Raw genomic sequence first — 15,042 nt, 5'->3', positions numbered from 1 at the left:
AAATAGATAACAAAACTTTAAAATGCTAATAAACATAGTTCGGTGTTCAGTCCAAGAACCTTTGAATGAAGAGCTTACCTTCAAGAGGATGAACCTCTTTATAAAGAAAAGAACTAAGCCGTATATCCTTCCGATTTCACCCCTCAGCTGGCTGACTCTCCTGACTACCTGGGTCGGAGGGCAGAGTGTTTCTATTGTGGACAAGCTCCAGGGGTGATTCTGATGTACACTTTTCCAAAAGTGAGAGATTGCAAATTTGTGGGTTGTTTGTTTTTTTTTTACAATAGGGAGCACCACCTTGCTATGCCATATTTAGTCAACTCCCTACATCTCCACTGTCCTTTTTAAGGTTTTTTTTTTTTTTACCAAGCGACAGAGACAGAACGTGAGGGGCAGAGAGAGAGGGAGACACAGAATCCGAAGCAGGCTCCAGGCTCTGAGCTGTCAGCACAGAGCCCGACGCGGGGCTCGAACTCACAAACTGCGAGATCATGACCTGAGCTAAAGTCGGTCGCTTAACTGAGCCACTCAGGCGCCCCTCTCCATTGTCCTTTTTAAAAAAATAGTGTAATTTTACACTGTATTATGCCTTTTTTCAGTCCAGTGTTATGCATTTAGTAGCTATTCTCAACTGGAATTTCACAGGACAAGTAAGCCTTACTTCCCTAAGGCATCCATTGTAAGTAATTTATTAGTATGATCTAGAAGGTACTCCCATCCCTGGGAGAATAGAGAAAAGTTAGGCAAATTATTTTCTGTGCTATGTGGTGATCATGAGGAACCCTGACTGAGAGGACCTACCAGGATGCCAGGGAGACTGGACCGACATAGAGTGCCTTCAGCATTGTTTCTCCAAAGGCCCAAAAGTCAGTTACCACGTCATTTTCTGGTAGTTTGTTGGTTACAGATTCTTTTTTCACGTGTTACTTCATTGTCCATGTTTCCTTATGGAAAATATACTCTGGTTATTCACCTGTGTTTGTTACAGGAAACCTCAAACAGGAAAGTAGGGAGAAGAGTGTAATGAAATCCTCCCATGGCCATCAACCCACTTGACCAGTTCTGGCCAGTCTGACTTGATCTACATACCCTCATTCATTTCCCAGTCCCCACACTGTTTTAAAGCTAATCCTAGACATATTTTATTCATAATATTTTATTTTGAACAAATTTTTCTGATGCTTTAAATAAAATCACATGTTCTTTATTAGCGTATGCACTTTCTCACCTTCTCAAATCTTAGCCATCTTAAGAAAGCTTTCTTTTGACTTCTGCCCTCTTACGTTCCTAATCTCTAGTCTACCGTTTACTTGAATATTCCTTAAATTGTTAATTGTATAAATGTTATTTGTATATAATGAATACATTATAGGATATATATTACACAGTGTACAACTGTATAACTTAATACACATAAGACAATACATACCATACATTTATATTATATACTAGTGTTAAATATATTACATATAATTTATATAGGATACCCAGTATCTCACACATCACAATTTTATACAATATGTACATATTTAAAACACAAATACTGATTACAAAAAATTCACACAGCATATGCCTAGATTTCTTGTCCTCACCCAATCCCCAGGATAACTACTATTATCTTTCATTCACTGAACAAATCAGGCTACTGTATAGCCTTCAGCTCTTTAGGAATGCTCTCAATACAAATGTAATTATTACGTGGTTTTTTGGGAAAAAAAATGAAATGGTATATCTTATGTGCTGTTTGGAATATTCAGTCAACATTTTGTCTTTGATCTTCCCATATCAGTATATATGCATCACATCTCTTTAACTGCTATACAGTATTCTACAGTATGTCTGTATCCTAGTTTAATCCCCTATTGATGTATTATTTCCTCCCAACTGTTTAAAAATGTAAGCAACGTAATATTCAACAGGCTGTACCAATCCACTGAAACTGCCCTGACAGGTGTCACTAATGATTCCTAATCATGCTAATTATCTTGTGTGGTATTCTAGAATTCTTTTCTCATGGTTGTTAAACGTTAGGATAATACAGGTTGGTTCTAGACTCAAGGTACTTTTTTTTTTTTTTTTAGTTTACTTTGGTGGGGGTGGGGGAGAGGGGGAGGGTGGAGAGAGAATGATAATGAATCCCAAGCAAAGCTCCACACCATCAGCACGGAGCCCAATGTGTGGCTCAAACTCACACCATGAGATGGTGACCTGAGCCGAAGTCTGATGCTTAACTGAGCCACCCAGGCACCCCGACTCAAGGTACTTCTGATCTCAGCTCTTGTCTGTCAAGTCATCATGACAAATGTTTCTTTAACCAATAGTCTAATTTTGCTATTTAATGGAGAAACTCCTAATTCTGTGCTAAAATTTTTTTTTTAAACTTCCCAGGTGGTGATAGGACAGTCACTGATCTAAGTGCTTAACATAACTTTTTTTTTCCACAAAATGTCATTTTTTAAAGCTTTACATATAGTAAAATTCATCCTTCTTAAGCGTACACTTCTGCATGTTTTGACAAACGTATGTAACTACAGTAAGTTTCTTTGTTCCAAAAAGTTCCCACACTGCTAGTTAAGCTCCTACCCCCACACACTGATGATGTTCCCTGTCCCTATCGTTTTGCCTTTTCCAGAACGTCACAGAAGTGAAACCCTATAGTAAGTGGCCTACTGAATCTAGTACTTTTCACTTAAGCACCAATGCATCCGAGGTTCATTTATATTGCTGAGTTTATCAGTTTATTCCCCTTTATGGCAGGCAAAGGAGTTGCCCCTTATTGGGTGTACCACAGGTTTGTTTATCCAGTAGCCAGCTGGAGGACATGGGGGTTGTTTTCCACTTTTGGGCAATTAGGAACAGTCCTAAACATTCATGTACATGTTTTTGTATGAGCCTTAGGTAAACACCCAAAAGTGAAATTACTGGTTATATGGTAAGGGGATGTTTATAAGAAAATGCCAAACTATTTTCTAGGTGTAACAGCTATGCTGTATCGTTTCACACTCTCACCAGCAATACATAAAAGTTTCAGTTGTCTCACATCATTGCCAGAATTTGTTCATGTTATTTTTTAGATTTGGGCTAATGGATAAAGCACGTTCAAGTCTTTTGCCTAGTTTTAAATTTGGTTGGTTTCCTTTTGAATTTTGAAAATCCTTTATGTTTTGTAGGTACAGATAAGAGGTATGTAAAATTTTCTCCCAGCTTGTGGCTTTTTTCTATCTTTTAAAACAGATATTTTTAATTTTGATGAAGTCCAATTTATCAGTCGTTTATGGATTGTGCTTTTGATGCTGTTATCTAAGAAATCTTTGTTTATACCATGTTCACAAAGATTTTGTTCTCCTATGGTTTCTCCTAGGAGTTTCATAAGTTTTACATTTAGGTCTGTGGTCCATTTTGATTCATTTTTGGATCTGGATGCACAGTATGGATGTAGGTTTACTATTATTATTGTATGTGGTTACCCAGTTGTTTAGCACCATCTGCTGAAAAGGCTGTTCTTTCTCCGCTAACTTACTTTTGCACCTTGTTGACAATCCACTCACCATGTACGTATGATCTATTTCTGTGTTTTATTCTGTTCTGTCGCTCTGTATGTCTCTCCTTTTACCAATACCACATTGTCTTGGTAACCACAGCTTTATAGTTAAGTCTTGAAATCAGAGAATGTAAGTCTTCCGAATTTTTCATAATTGTTTTAATTATTTTAGTTGCATTTTCATATACATTTTGGAACCAGTTTGCTACCTTACACAAATAATTCTGGGATTTTGACAGGAATTGGGTTGAATTTATAGATCAAGTGAAAGAAAACAGACATCTTGAAAATGTCATCCAATTCATAAACATGATATTTCTCCATTTTCTCCATCTTTCTTTAACCAATGTTCTGTAGTTTTCAGGATATGAATCTTGTACATCTTTCGTCAAGACTTCCCCAAAGCAGTTTTTAATGTTACAGTGCTTTAGAAAATTTCTACTTCTCACTTGTTGCTAGTATACAGAAGTAAATTTGATTTTTGTATATTAGCCCTAGAACCTTGTTAATCTTACTAATTCCACTAACGTTTTTTAGATTTTGTGATTTTTCTATGAAGAAAATCACGTTGTTATATGGAAGACAGCTTTATTTCTTCCTTTTCAGTCTGTATGCCTTATTTATCTTGCCTTATCATATATGACCTTGCATATGGTTATAATGTTGAATAGGAATAGTGAAAGTAGATACCTCGTCCCTGATCTTAATAGTGGACAACTGGGGAGCCTGGGTGGCTCAGTTGGTTAAGCAACTGACTCTTGGTTTCGGCTCAGGTCATCATCTCAAGGTTCATTGGATTGAGCCCCACATCAGGCTCCGTGCTGACAGTGCAGAGCCTGCTTAGGATTCTCTATCCCTCTCTGCCCCTTCCACATTCTTTCAAAATAAATAAATAGTTAAAAAGTAATTTAAAAAAATAGTGGAAGACTGAATGCCTTCTAAGTGTATTGGTAGCTATAGATTTTTTTAGTATGTATTCTTTATCCGATTAAGTTCCCTGAGAGGTTTTATCATGAATGAATGTTGTATTTTGTCAAATGTTTTTTCTTCAACTACTGAGATGATTTATCATCTTCACTTTTTAGAAGAGTTTGTATAGAACTGGCAGTACAATTGACTTCTGAACATGGGTTTGAAATGGGTCCACGTACACATGGCTTTTTTTCAATAAAGTACATTTTCTTTTCCTTACGATTTTAATATTTTCTCTAGTTTATTATAATACAGTATGTAGTATATATACAAAATCTGTGTAAATCAGCTGTTTTTATGTTGTTGGTAAGGATTCCCATCAACAGGCTATTAGTAGGTACATTTTGGGGGAGTCAAAAGTTATACACAGATGTTCCACTGCACAGGGATAGGATGTCCTAACTCCCCATGTTGTTCAAAGGTCAACTGTATTTCTTCCTTAAATATTTATTTGGTAGAATTTACCAGTGAAGCCATCTGGGTCTATAGTTTCCTTTGAGAAGAAGTTTTTATGTTACAAATTCAGTTTAACAGAGGGCCATTGAGACTACTTGTTGACTGTGCTCTGGAAGTTTACGTCTTTCAAAGAATTGGTCTATTTCATCTGCATCATGCATTTATCGGCAAAAAGTTATTTTTTAACCTTCATTATATTCTCAATATCTGTAAGAACTGTACTGATAGCTCTCATTTCTGATATTAGTAATCCATCATTTCTTTTATCCTCATTAGCACAGACGGATCAATTTTTTTAATCTTCTCAAAAAAACCCTAGTTTTTAGTGGTCTTAAAATATACAAAGTCGTCTATTTCATTGATTCCTGCTTTTAGTTGTGTGGGGTGAAATCACAGGTCACTAATTTGAGGCCTTTCTTCTTTTCTGAGTATTTTAGTCCTATAAATTTCCCTCTCTTAATACTGCTTTTGCTGCTGCATCCCACAAATTTTGGTAAGTCAAGTTTTCATTTTCAAAATACTCTGTAATTTTTAAAATTTCTTCTGTGACTCATAGAAATATGCAATTTAGTTGCAAATATTTGGGGGTTTTCCAGGTATCTCTGTTACTGATTTCTGATTTAATTCTGTTGTGGTAAGAGTAAATACATTATTTGAATCCTTTAAAATTTACTGAGACTTGTTTTATGGTCCTGAATGTGGTCTCTCTTGGTAAATGTTCCATGTGCACTTGATGCTATTAGAGTGTTCTAGAAATGTCAGCCAGTCTGGTTGTTCACTTCTGTCTACTTGTTCTGTCAATCATCGCAAAATCTTTTTTTTCTATTTAAGGATTTTATGTCCTGTGCTGGGAAATGACTTCATTGCTGATAATGACATGAAAGCTGGCGTGGCTGCATTAATTAGTGTCAGTAGAGTACAGATAACTTTTTCTATCCTTTTACTTTTTTTAAAAACCACTTCATTGGGATATAGTTTCCATACCATACAGTTCAACCCCTCGAGGTACACAGATCTATGGCTTTCCCTGTGCTCCTAGAGTTGTGCAGTCATTATCACATTTCATCATGCAGTTCATTGTGTGGTCATTTCCACGTGTGCCCAGTGACAGAAGCCCTCCATCCCTCCCAAAGCTAGGCAATCACTAATCCACTCTGTGCTTCTATAAATTTGCCCATTCTGGACATTTCATAGAAATGGTATCGTACAGTATTTACTTATCCTGTGTCTGCTTTCACTTACCATAATGTTTTCAAGGTCTATCCCTGTTGTAGCCTGTGTGGTACTTCCTTTTTATTGGAGTAATATTCCATGGTATGGACATGCATTTTTTTTTTTATTCGTCAGTTAATTGGATATCTCAGTTATCATCCTTTTACTTTAAACTGTTTGTGACTTTATATTTAAAATGGGTTACTTATAAGCAGTAAATAGCTGGGTCTTGTTTTGTCCAGTCTTAAAATTTTTGCCTTTTAATTGGTGTATTTAGACCATTTACATTAAAAAAAATTTGTTTCAATGTTTATTTTTGAGAGAGGCAGAGAGAGACAGAGCGCAAGCTGGGAACAGGAAAAGAGAGAGAGGGAGACACAGAATTCAAAGCAGGCTCCAGGCTCTGAGCTGTTAGCACAGAGCCCGACGTGGGGCTTGAACTCATAAACCAAGAGATCATGACCTGAGCTGAAGTGGACCGCTTAACAACCGAGCCACCCAGGTGCCCCTAGACCATTTACATTTAATTGCTATTTGTTTGTTACTTTGGCCTTTTGAATTGGGTATTCTGACTTCTACTCATTTTGTTTCAGTTAATTCTAATCTAAATGGAATTTATTTGGTTAGAGGGTGAAAATCTAACACAGGCATACTTTGCTTTATTGTGCTTTGCAGGTAATGTGTCTTTTGTGGCAACCCTGAGTTGAGCAAGTGTATCAGTGCCATTTTCCAACAGAATTTGCTCACTTTGTGTCTCTACCAAATTTTAGTAAATCTCTAAATATTTCAAACTTTTTCATTATTATGGTGATCTTTGATCAGTGATTATGACTCACTGCTCAGATAAATGAATCTGTGGTTAGCATCTTTAAATTAAGGTATGAACATTTTTTTTAAGATATAATGCTATTGCACAATAGACTGTGGTATAAATATAACTTGTATATGCACTGGGAAACCAAAAAATTCATCTGACTGGCTTTACTGTAGTGGTTTGGAACTGAACCCACAGTATCTCTGAGCTGTGTATCCCTTCAACTGCTTTTAGGGCTTTGCTGATTTATGTTTCCAGCATTCACAATCCCACTGGCAATATCACTGGAATTAGATCAAACTTACACAATGGCTGGAGGAAACTTTATCTTTTCAATATTTGGTCTACTAAACATTAGTGTGTCTTTGTTATTCAAAGTTAACTGATTTTTCTACAAGGGATAAGATTATTCCAAGGTATGTTAGTACTGTAGTAAAAGTTTTTTCATTTTCTAAGATTTTTGCTGCTATCTTTGTTTTCTCTAACTTATTTTTATTTTTTTAATGTTTGTTTAATTTATTTTTTGAGGAAGAGAGAGAGAGAGAGAGGGAACGTGAGTGGGGGAAAGGCAGAGAGAGAGGGAGACAGAATCCCAAGCAGGCTCCATGCTGCCAGTACAGAACCCAACATGGGGCTCAAACCCATGAACTGTGAGATCATGACCAGAACCACCCACACGCCCCCCTCCAACTTTTTATTTTAAAAGTTGGAAGAATAATACATTGAACACCCTATCATCAGTCATTAACACTTTACCACATTTGTTCTCTCTCTATAATTTTTTTTTAGTTGAACTATCTGAAAATAAGTTGCTCACACCGAGGCAGTTCACCTGTGCCTACTTTAAACATATTCTCCTACATAATCCAGTACTATCAATACCAAAGGAATTTAACAGAAATTTAACATTCAACTCCCCCATTAAGTTTTCCCACTTGTCCCCAAAATGTCCTTTTTACTGTGCTTTTCTGTGCAGAATCCAAAGATCATGTACTGCATTTGAGTGTCCTGTCTCGTGCTCGCTTCGGCAGCACATATACTAAAATTGAGTGTCCTGTCTCTTTAATCCTCTTCACTCTAGAACACTACCCTCCCCCATCTACTCTCTCTCTTTATACTGACATGTTTTTTTGAAGAGTCGAGGCCCTTTTTTGTGTGTGTTTCTTTCTAAGCAATCTTTATGAATAAGAGTATTGCATCCGGGCCTTTAGGAATGAACTGTCCTCCTAAACCCAGCACATGTGATTCCCGGTGCCTCAAGGACACTGTGTTCTTTCCCTGTTCTCCTGCTTCCTGGATACCCCTTCCTCCCACACGTCAGCACCTTGCTGACTTTTCTTCCATCAAGGTCTGATGCAAGCTTCTCTCCCCATCGCAGACAGAGGCAGATGCGGCCGCACAAATCGGCACTAACAGGACTAGCACACCACACTGTACAAAACGTCCACTGCTCCCCTTAGACAGAGATGCTACCTGTCCCAGAAATAGATATTCAATAATCAGTTTAGAAATTCAAGTTTTCTTAACAAAAATTTGGAATTTTAAATGGAGTAAAAATCCCCAACTCCAGATCTACAGGAGAGTGAACTGTAAATACACAAACAGGAAAAGGAAGGAATGAAGATAAATCTAAATCCTTTACTCTATTTCCAGCCTTAACGTGTCCCCCAAACCCCTGATTTCTGCTTTGCTGGGACCGACTTTTCCCTGGTAGCTCCCATCGCTCATGGGAGTGCTGAGTGTTTTCCATCAACCCCAGTTCTAGCATCCTAGGCATTCTGGGGTTAGTAAAGGCCAAGATTTATGTTAGGCTCACCTTTGAAGGACTGTTGCTGAAGTAATAGAAAATCTTTTCTCGAGGAGAAAGCATCGTTTCATTTTTATGTGGTGAAATGTAGATAGGATGATTTTGAGATAGCTGTATTCGGCGAGGAGAGCCTGTCCTGACAAATGGATAGGGAGAAAGAGGAGGAGCATCCATCTGTTTGGGGGAGAAAAAGTCAGCATTCCTAAGAAAGGTAATGAAATTTCTAATCAGGTATTTTTTATGAAAAACTTAAAACATTTTTTATTTAAAACATTTTATTTAAAACAATTTTTTTAATGTTTTCTTTTTTTGAGAGAGAGCAAGCAAGGGAGGGTTAGAGGGGGGAGGGGGAGGCAGAATCTGAAGCAGGCTCTGAGCTTTCAGCACAGAGCCCAAGGCGGGATTGAAACTCATGAAATGAGAGATCATGACCTGAACTGAAGTTGGATGCTTAACCGACTGAGCCACTGAGGTGCCCCTAAAAATGGTTATTTTTACTGAAAGAGTAGAGAGATATAATAAGCCAGTAGCTTTATGAATGGCAAACAGTAATTATTAGCAGCAACAATTACACCTAAAGAAAACCACCCAAATAACATGTAAGTGCTGGCTTTGTGCCAGTCGCTGTTTTAAGCATTTTTAATACATTATAGCATTTAATCCCCAGAGCAACCCTATAAACTAGGGATTACGCCTATTGCCATTTTATATATGAGGAAACAAAAGGCAGAGAGAAAGCTAAGTAGGTTGGGCACCTGGGTGGCTCTGTCAGTTGAGCATGGGACTTCAGCTCAGGTCATGTTCTCTTGGTCCCTGAGTTCAAGCCCCACGTCGGGCTCTGTGCTGACAGCTCAGAGCCTGGAGCCTGCTTTGGATTCTGTGTCTCCCTTTCTCTCTGCTCTTCCCACTCTTGCACTCTGCCTCTGTCTCTCAAAAATAAACATCAAACATTTTTTTAAAACAAGAAAGCTAAGTAACCTGGAAGGGCACCAGAGCCGATCAGTTTTGGACACTATGAATGCATGCAGTTTCTCTCTTGTATTACAGTACTTTGTAGGGAATCCAAATACCATCTAATTCTTGTTTAATGCTTCACAATAAAAGAAATTCTGTTGGTTGGGCATATGATTTCTGTTAGAGATTTCCTCAGCTTTATTTAACAAATGAATGATTTATAAGACCAGTTTACATACAGAGCAGCTCAACCTATGTGATTCCTCCTCCCTGTCACAGGTGAAGAAAGTATGAAATAATCCGTCACACTTACTACGTTTGCTTGTGAGTACTTCATGGCAAATGTTTTAATTTGCTTTATGTAGATATTGTTGTAGAACTGAATGAGGTCTCCCCTCTCCTCCTCTTCCATGTCACTGTTGGCGCCTGTGAGGCGAGTAGGTGTAGGAGGAGCGCTGCTGGGCTGTGGAACGGGCAAGGTGCTGCTGGACCGCATGACGGGACTGGAGTCTCTGCTGGCTGCAGCAGGTAGAACACAGGATGATAAACAGACACTGCTCATGCAGCTTGTCTTTAAAAAGAAAATTCAGGAAGATAAAGGCGAATAGCTACCCTCTGTACTTGTTTAATGGCAGCCAACGGGCACTCTCTTCTTCATCCCAGGGAGAAAGCGCAGAATATTAAGTAGTAACTTGACCCCCCGCCATGAATGTAGTAAAAGCTTCCGGGGTAGTTTTCGTTAATAAGTTACACCAAATTTTCTAGGACCTGTGCCCTTCATTCAGTGATACAAATCAACAATTAAGGGTGGTATTTCCATAGCATGGTTTCAGTTAGCATGCCAGATGTTTCTGGAACTCAGGCCAACAAATTCCTGCCGGGAACCTTGTCTAATTTCCCTGGAGAAAAATGTTACACACAATGTGCCTCCAGGCTATGGGATGAAGGACAAACAACTTTGCCACTGAATTCAGAATTCTGTTTATTGTTAAGTTTTTTGCCAATATTTTCAGTTTCTCTAGTCATAATTCCATTTAGTAAGCCTCAGTCTCTAGGCCTAAAAAGTGAGAAGCTCCTAATTTTGTCTTTGTAAGTGTTCATAAAGATCTTAAACACTTACTTCTGTCTTTGTTTAGTTCTGTTGGAGAATTCTGATGGCTTCTGCTGTCACTGCTGCCAGAATTTCTTCTTTTCCTTTTCCCTTTTATCAAAACACTTCTATACACCTTTAGAGAGACCACAAGAAGGAGACAGATTCATTGAGCATATCCTAGATGATATGACCTTGACTTGTTCTTTAAATCTCACAACAACTCCATTTGGTATAGTTGTCCTCCTCAGGGAGGTTAATAAATGCAGCTAAGGTCAAAGATCTATTAAATAACAGGTCCAGGACTTACATTAGGGCCTGTTTGGCCTCAAATTCCAAATACAGGCCTATAAAAGGATAATACAAAGAGCAGTGCTAGCACCGAACCATGAAATCAAGTTATTCTAAGTCAAATACAAAGATCCTGCATACCTATCCTTTGAAATAAACGAGCAGCATTAAAGGTAAAGTGAGCTTTACCTTTAGTGGAGCTAAACCAGCCTCCAAGGTGACACAGAAACCAAACAACTTCCTCAACTGCCATCTATCCTGTGATTATCCAAACTAAGAAGAAATCAAATATTTCACCTCATCGTTCGGAGAAAAGAGGGCGTAAACTAATCAAGATGGGAAGAAGATTAAAGAAAAGACTTTCTTAAAGTAGAATCTTAGTTTTTATCCTGGAAAAAAGGCCTTAGAATCAACTGTGGTTATTTTTTTATACTTATCAAACACTTTAAGCTTTATTTTCAGCCCTGAGAGAAAATATAGTTACCTGGCTCCGGGCCTGTGGCTGAGTCCTATAACAACGCATAATATTCTGGAAGGACTTGTCTTCTTTTGTGACCTGGCAAATAATGAGAGTATCCTGAGAGAGAAATTGACTTCAAGCAAAATATTTTGAAGAGCTCTGTGAATCTGCTCCCCAGTGAAAGTGGTGACAATCATATAAACAAACAGCCATTTCAAGTCTCTGGAAATGGTCCTAAGGGCATATAAAAAATGAAGAACTACTATTCAAGAAAACCTATTAAAATTCAATACCAAGACAGGGAGTAAGTGGTATCTGAACAAAAACCTGTACTAAAAAAGTACGGTTAACAAATGAAGAATTCACCAGAGGGACAAAACAGATTTAAACTGGCAAAGAAAAAAAGAATTAGCAAACTTGAGATAGGCTGTGCAATCTGAAGAACAGAGAAAAAGGAAGGAGGAAAAATGAACAGAGCTTCAGGGAGCTGTTGCATTCAGCAAACATACACAGGAGAGAAGCAGAAAAAATGTTATAAGAAATAAAGGCTCAATCCTTCCCAAATTTATTTAAAAAATAGTAACCTATATATCCAACAAGTTCTAAGAATTCCAAGTGTAGGATAAATGCAAAGAGATCCATACCCAGACATATGGTGAAAATGCTGAAAGCCAAAGGGAGAAAATCTCGAAGGCATCAAGACAAAAAACAACTTCTTGCTTACTAGGAAACCCCAATAAAATAACAGGCAACTTCTCATCAGAAACTATGGAAGCTGAGAGACAGTGGAATGTGCTTAAAGTAAAAAACTAAGAATTCAGTGTCCAGCAAAGTTATCTTTCAAAAATGAATGAAAAATAATCTCAGATAAAACAACAACAGTGTTAGGTCTGCTAACAGACTTATCTTACATGAAATACTAACAGTTCTTTAAACTAAAAGCAAGTGACCCCATGCGAAGCCTAGTGGCTCGTTGGTACAGCACACAGCTCTTGATCTCAAGGTTGTGAGTCTGAGTTCCACATTGGGTGAAGATACAAAAATAAAATCTCGAAAAACAAAAATAAAAAGTGACTTAAGTAACTCAAACACACATTAAAAAAAATCACAGGTAAAGATAATTATGTGACTGTAAAGACAGGATAAAATCCATATATATTTCTCCACTAATTTAAAAAGCCACTGTATAAAGCAATACATAATTAATGTATTATTGGACCTAAAGCATACCAAAATGTGATACATCTGCCAAAACCAGCACAAGAGGAGGAGGAAAGCTGTACTGGGCTAAGGAAATGACTCCAGACGACAACTTGAAACCACAGGAACGAATAAACAGGATCAGAAATGATAAGATGAATATAACAAAACCTATAAATTAAGTATACTCCTTTCTTCTCTCAGTTCCTTAAAAGTCATAGAATTCTAAAATGACAATGTAATTGTTGGATTTGTAACATTTATGGATGTAATATGTATCACAATATATCACAAAAGATTAAAAGGAAACAGCTATATACAAATAACACCCCTGTGGGGCGCCTGGGTAGCTCAGTCGGTTGGGCGTCCGACTTCAGCTCGGGTCACGATCTCACAGTTCGTGGGTTCGAACCCCGCGTCGGGCTCTGTGCTGACAGCTCGGAGCCTGGAGCCTGCTTTGGATTCTGTGTCTCCCTCTCTCTCTGCCCCTTCCCTGCTCATGCTCTGTCTCTGTCTGTCTCTCTCTCTCAAAAATAAACATTCAAAAAAAATTAAAAAACAAGTAACACCTCTGTATCTCACCAGAGTTAAGTTAGTATAAATCTAAAGCTGATCTTGATATAGTTAAGATGCATATGTAGGAGTGGGGAAATTGGGGAGATGCTGGTCAAAGAGTACAAGCTTCCACTTATAAGATGAGTAAGTTCTGGGGATCTAAAATGAAGCATGGTGACTATAGTTAACAATACTGTATTTATATACTTGAAAATTGGTAACAGAGTTGATCTTAAATGTGAGGTGATGGATGTTAACTTTATGGTAACTGAAATGCAATTACATATACATGTATCAAATCATTACATTGTACACTCTATGGTGTACAACACTTATCTCAATAAAACTAGGGGGAGAAGGAGGGAGGGAGAGAGAGAAAAGAGATGTATATGGTAAGCCCTAAAGTAACCACTAAGAGGGGCTCCTGGGTGGCTCAGTCGGTAAGCGTCCGACTTCAGCTAAGGTCATGATCTCACGGTTCATGAGTTCAAGCCCTGCTTCAGATTCTGTGTCTCCCTCTCTCTCTGCTCCTCCCCCACTCACACTCTCTCAAAAATAAATAAACATTAAAAAAAATTTTTTAAAAAGTAACCACTAAGAAAATAATTTTTAAAAATGGAAAAAGTCACTACTGAAAAAAATGCTATATCACAAAATATTCATCTAATGCAATGAAAGTAGTAAAGGAGGAACAGAGGACCAAAAAGATACATATAAAAAGTAAAATGACAGTTATAACAATAACACTAAGTGTGACTGGATTAAACAACACAATCAAAAAGCAGACACTGTCAGACTGGATTAAAAAAGATATCTAGGGGCGCTTGGGTGGCTCAGTCCATTAAGTGTCCAACTTCGGCTTAGGTCATCATCTCATGGTTTGTGAATTTGAGCTCCATATGCTTGGGATTCTCTCTCTCTCAAAATAAATACATAAACTTAAAAAATAAAATAAAGAGATCCAACTATACTCTGTACAAGAAATATACCTTGTACAAATATACCTGAGGCGCCGGCTGGCTCAGTCGGTTAAGCATCTGACTTGATTTCGGCTCAGTCATAATCTCATGGTTTGTGGGATCAAGCCCTGCATTGGGGTCTGTGCTGATAGCACAGAGCCTGTTTGGGATTCTCTCTCTCCCTCACTGTCTGCCCCTCCCCTGCTCTCTCTCAAAAATAAATGAACTTAAAAAAATACAAACACATTTGAAAGAAGGATGAGAAGAGCTACATTATATATAAACAGCAACTTCCAAAAAGCTGGGTGGCTATGCAAATATTACACTACAGACTTTAGAACAAAAAGTAAAAGTTCCTAGAGATATAGAGCAACATTTCATAAATGATACAAGGGTCAATCCATCAGGAAGCTATAACAATTGTAAACATTAATGCACCTAATGACAGCATCAAAATATATGAAATAAAAACAGAAAGAAAGGGAGAAACAGATAATTCAATAATATTTGGAGAGTTCAATACCCCACTTACAACAGTGGACAGAACAACTCATAGAAGATCAACACAGATGTGACTTTAACAACACTATATAACAACTAGACCTAACAGACATCTACAGAACACTCTACCCAAGGACAAACAATATACATTCTCAAGGGCACACTGACTATTCATCAGGACAGATCATATGCTAGGCTAGAAAACAAACCTTGATAGGGGCACCTAGGTG

General features: G+C 37.8%; 1 protein-coding gene across 7 annotated transcripts in view; it reads right to left on the bottom strand.

The window, feature by feature from the left end:
* Positions 1-15,042, bottom strand: part of RBL2 (RB transcriptional corepressor like 2) — a 62,605-nt gene that overhangs the window by 8,587 nt on the left and 38,976 nt on the right. For 6 of the 7 annotated variants that reach the window (XM_042920796.1, XM_042920794.1, XM_042920793.1 and 3 more), the window contains 4 exons: positions 11,622-11,693; positions 10,877-10,982; positions 10,070-10,275; positions 8,812-8,976 (listed from right to left, as the gene is read on the bottom strand). In XM_042920796.1, the coding sequence (XP_042776730.1) occupies positions 8,812-8,976; positions 10,070-10,275; positions 10,877-10,982; positions 11,622-11,693 (549 nt within the window). Of the gene's footprint in view, positions 1-8,811; positions 8,977-10,069; positions 10,328-10,876; positions 10,983-11,621; positions 11,694-15,042 lie in introns of those variants that run through there. The other variant, XM_042920798.1, reaches the window with a different exon arrangement.

The sequence above is a fragment of the Panthera leo genome, chromosome E2, assembly GCF_018350215.1.
Source record: "Panthera leo isolate Ple1 chromosome E2, P.leo_Ple1_pat1.1, whole genome shotgun sequence".
Lineage (NCBI taxonomy): Eukaryota > Metazoa > Chordata > Mammalia > Carnivora > Felidae > Panthera > Panthera leo.
Note: the sequence above shows the minus strand (reverse complement) of the source record. Positions and strands in the feature narration are given on the sequence as shown.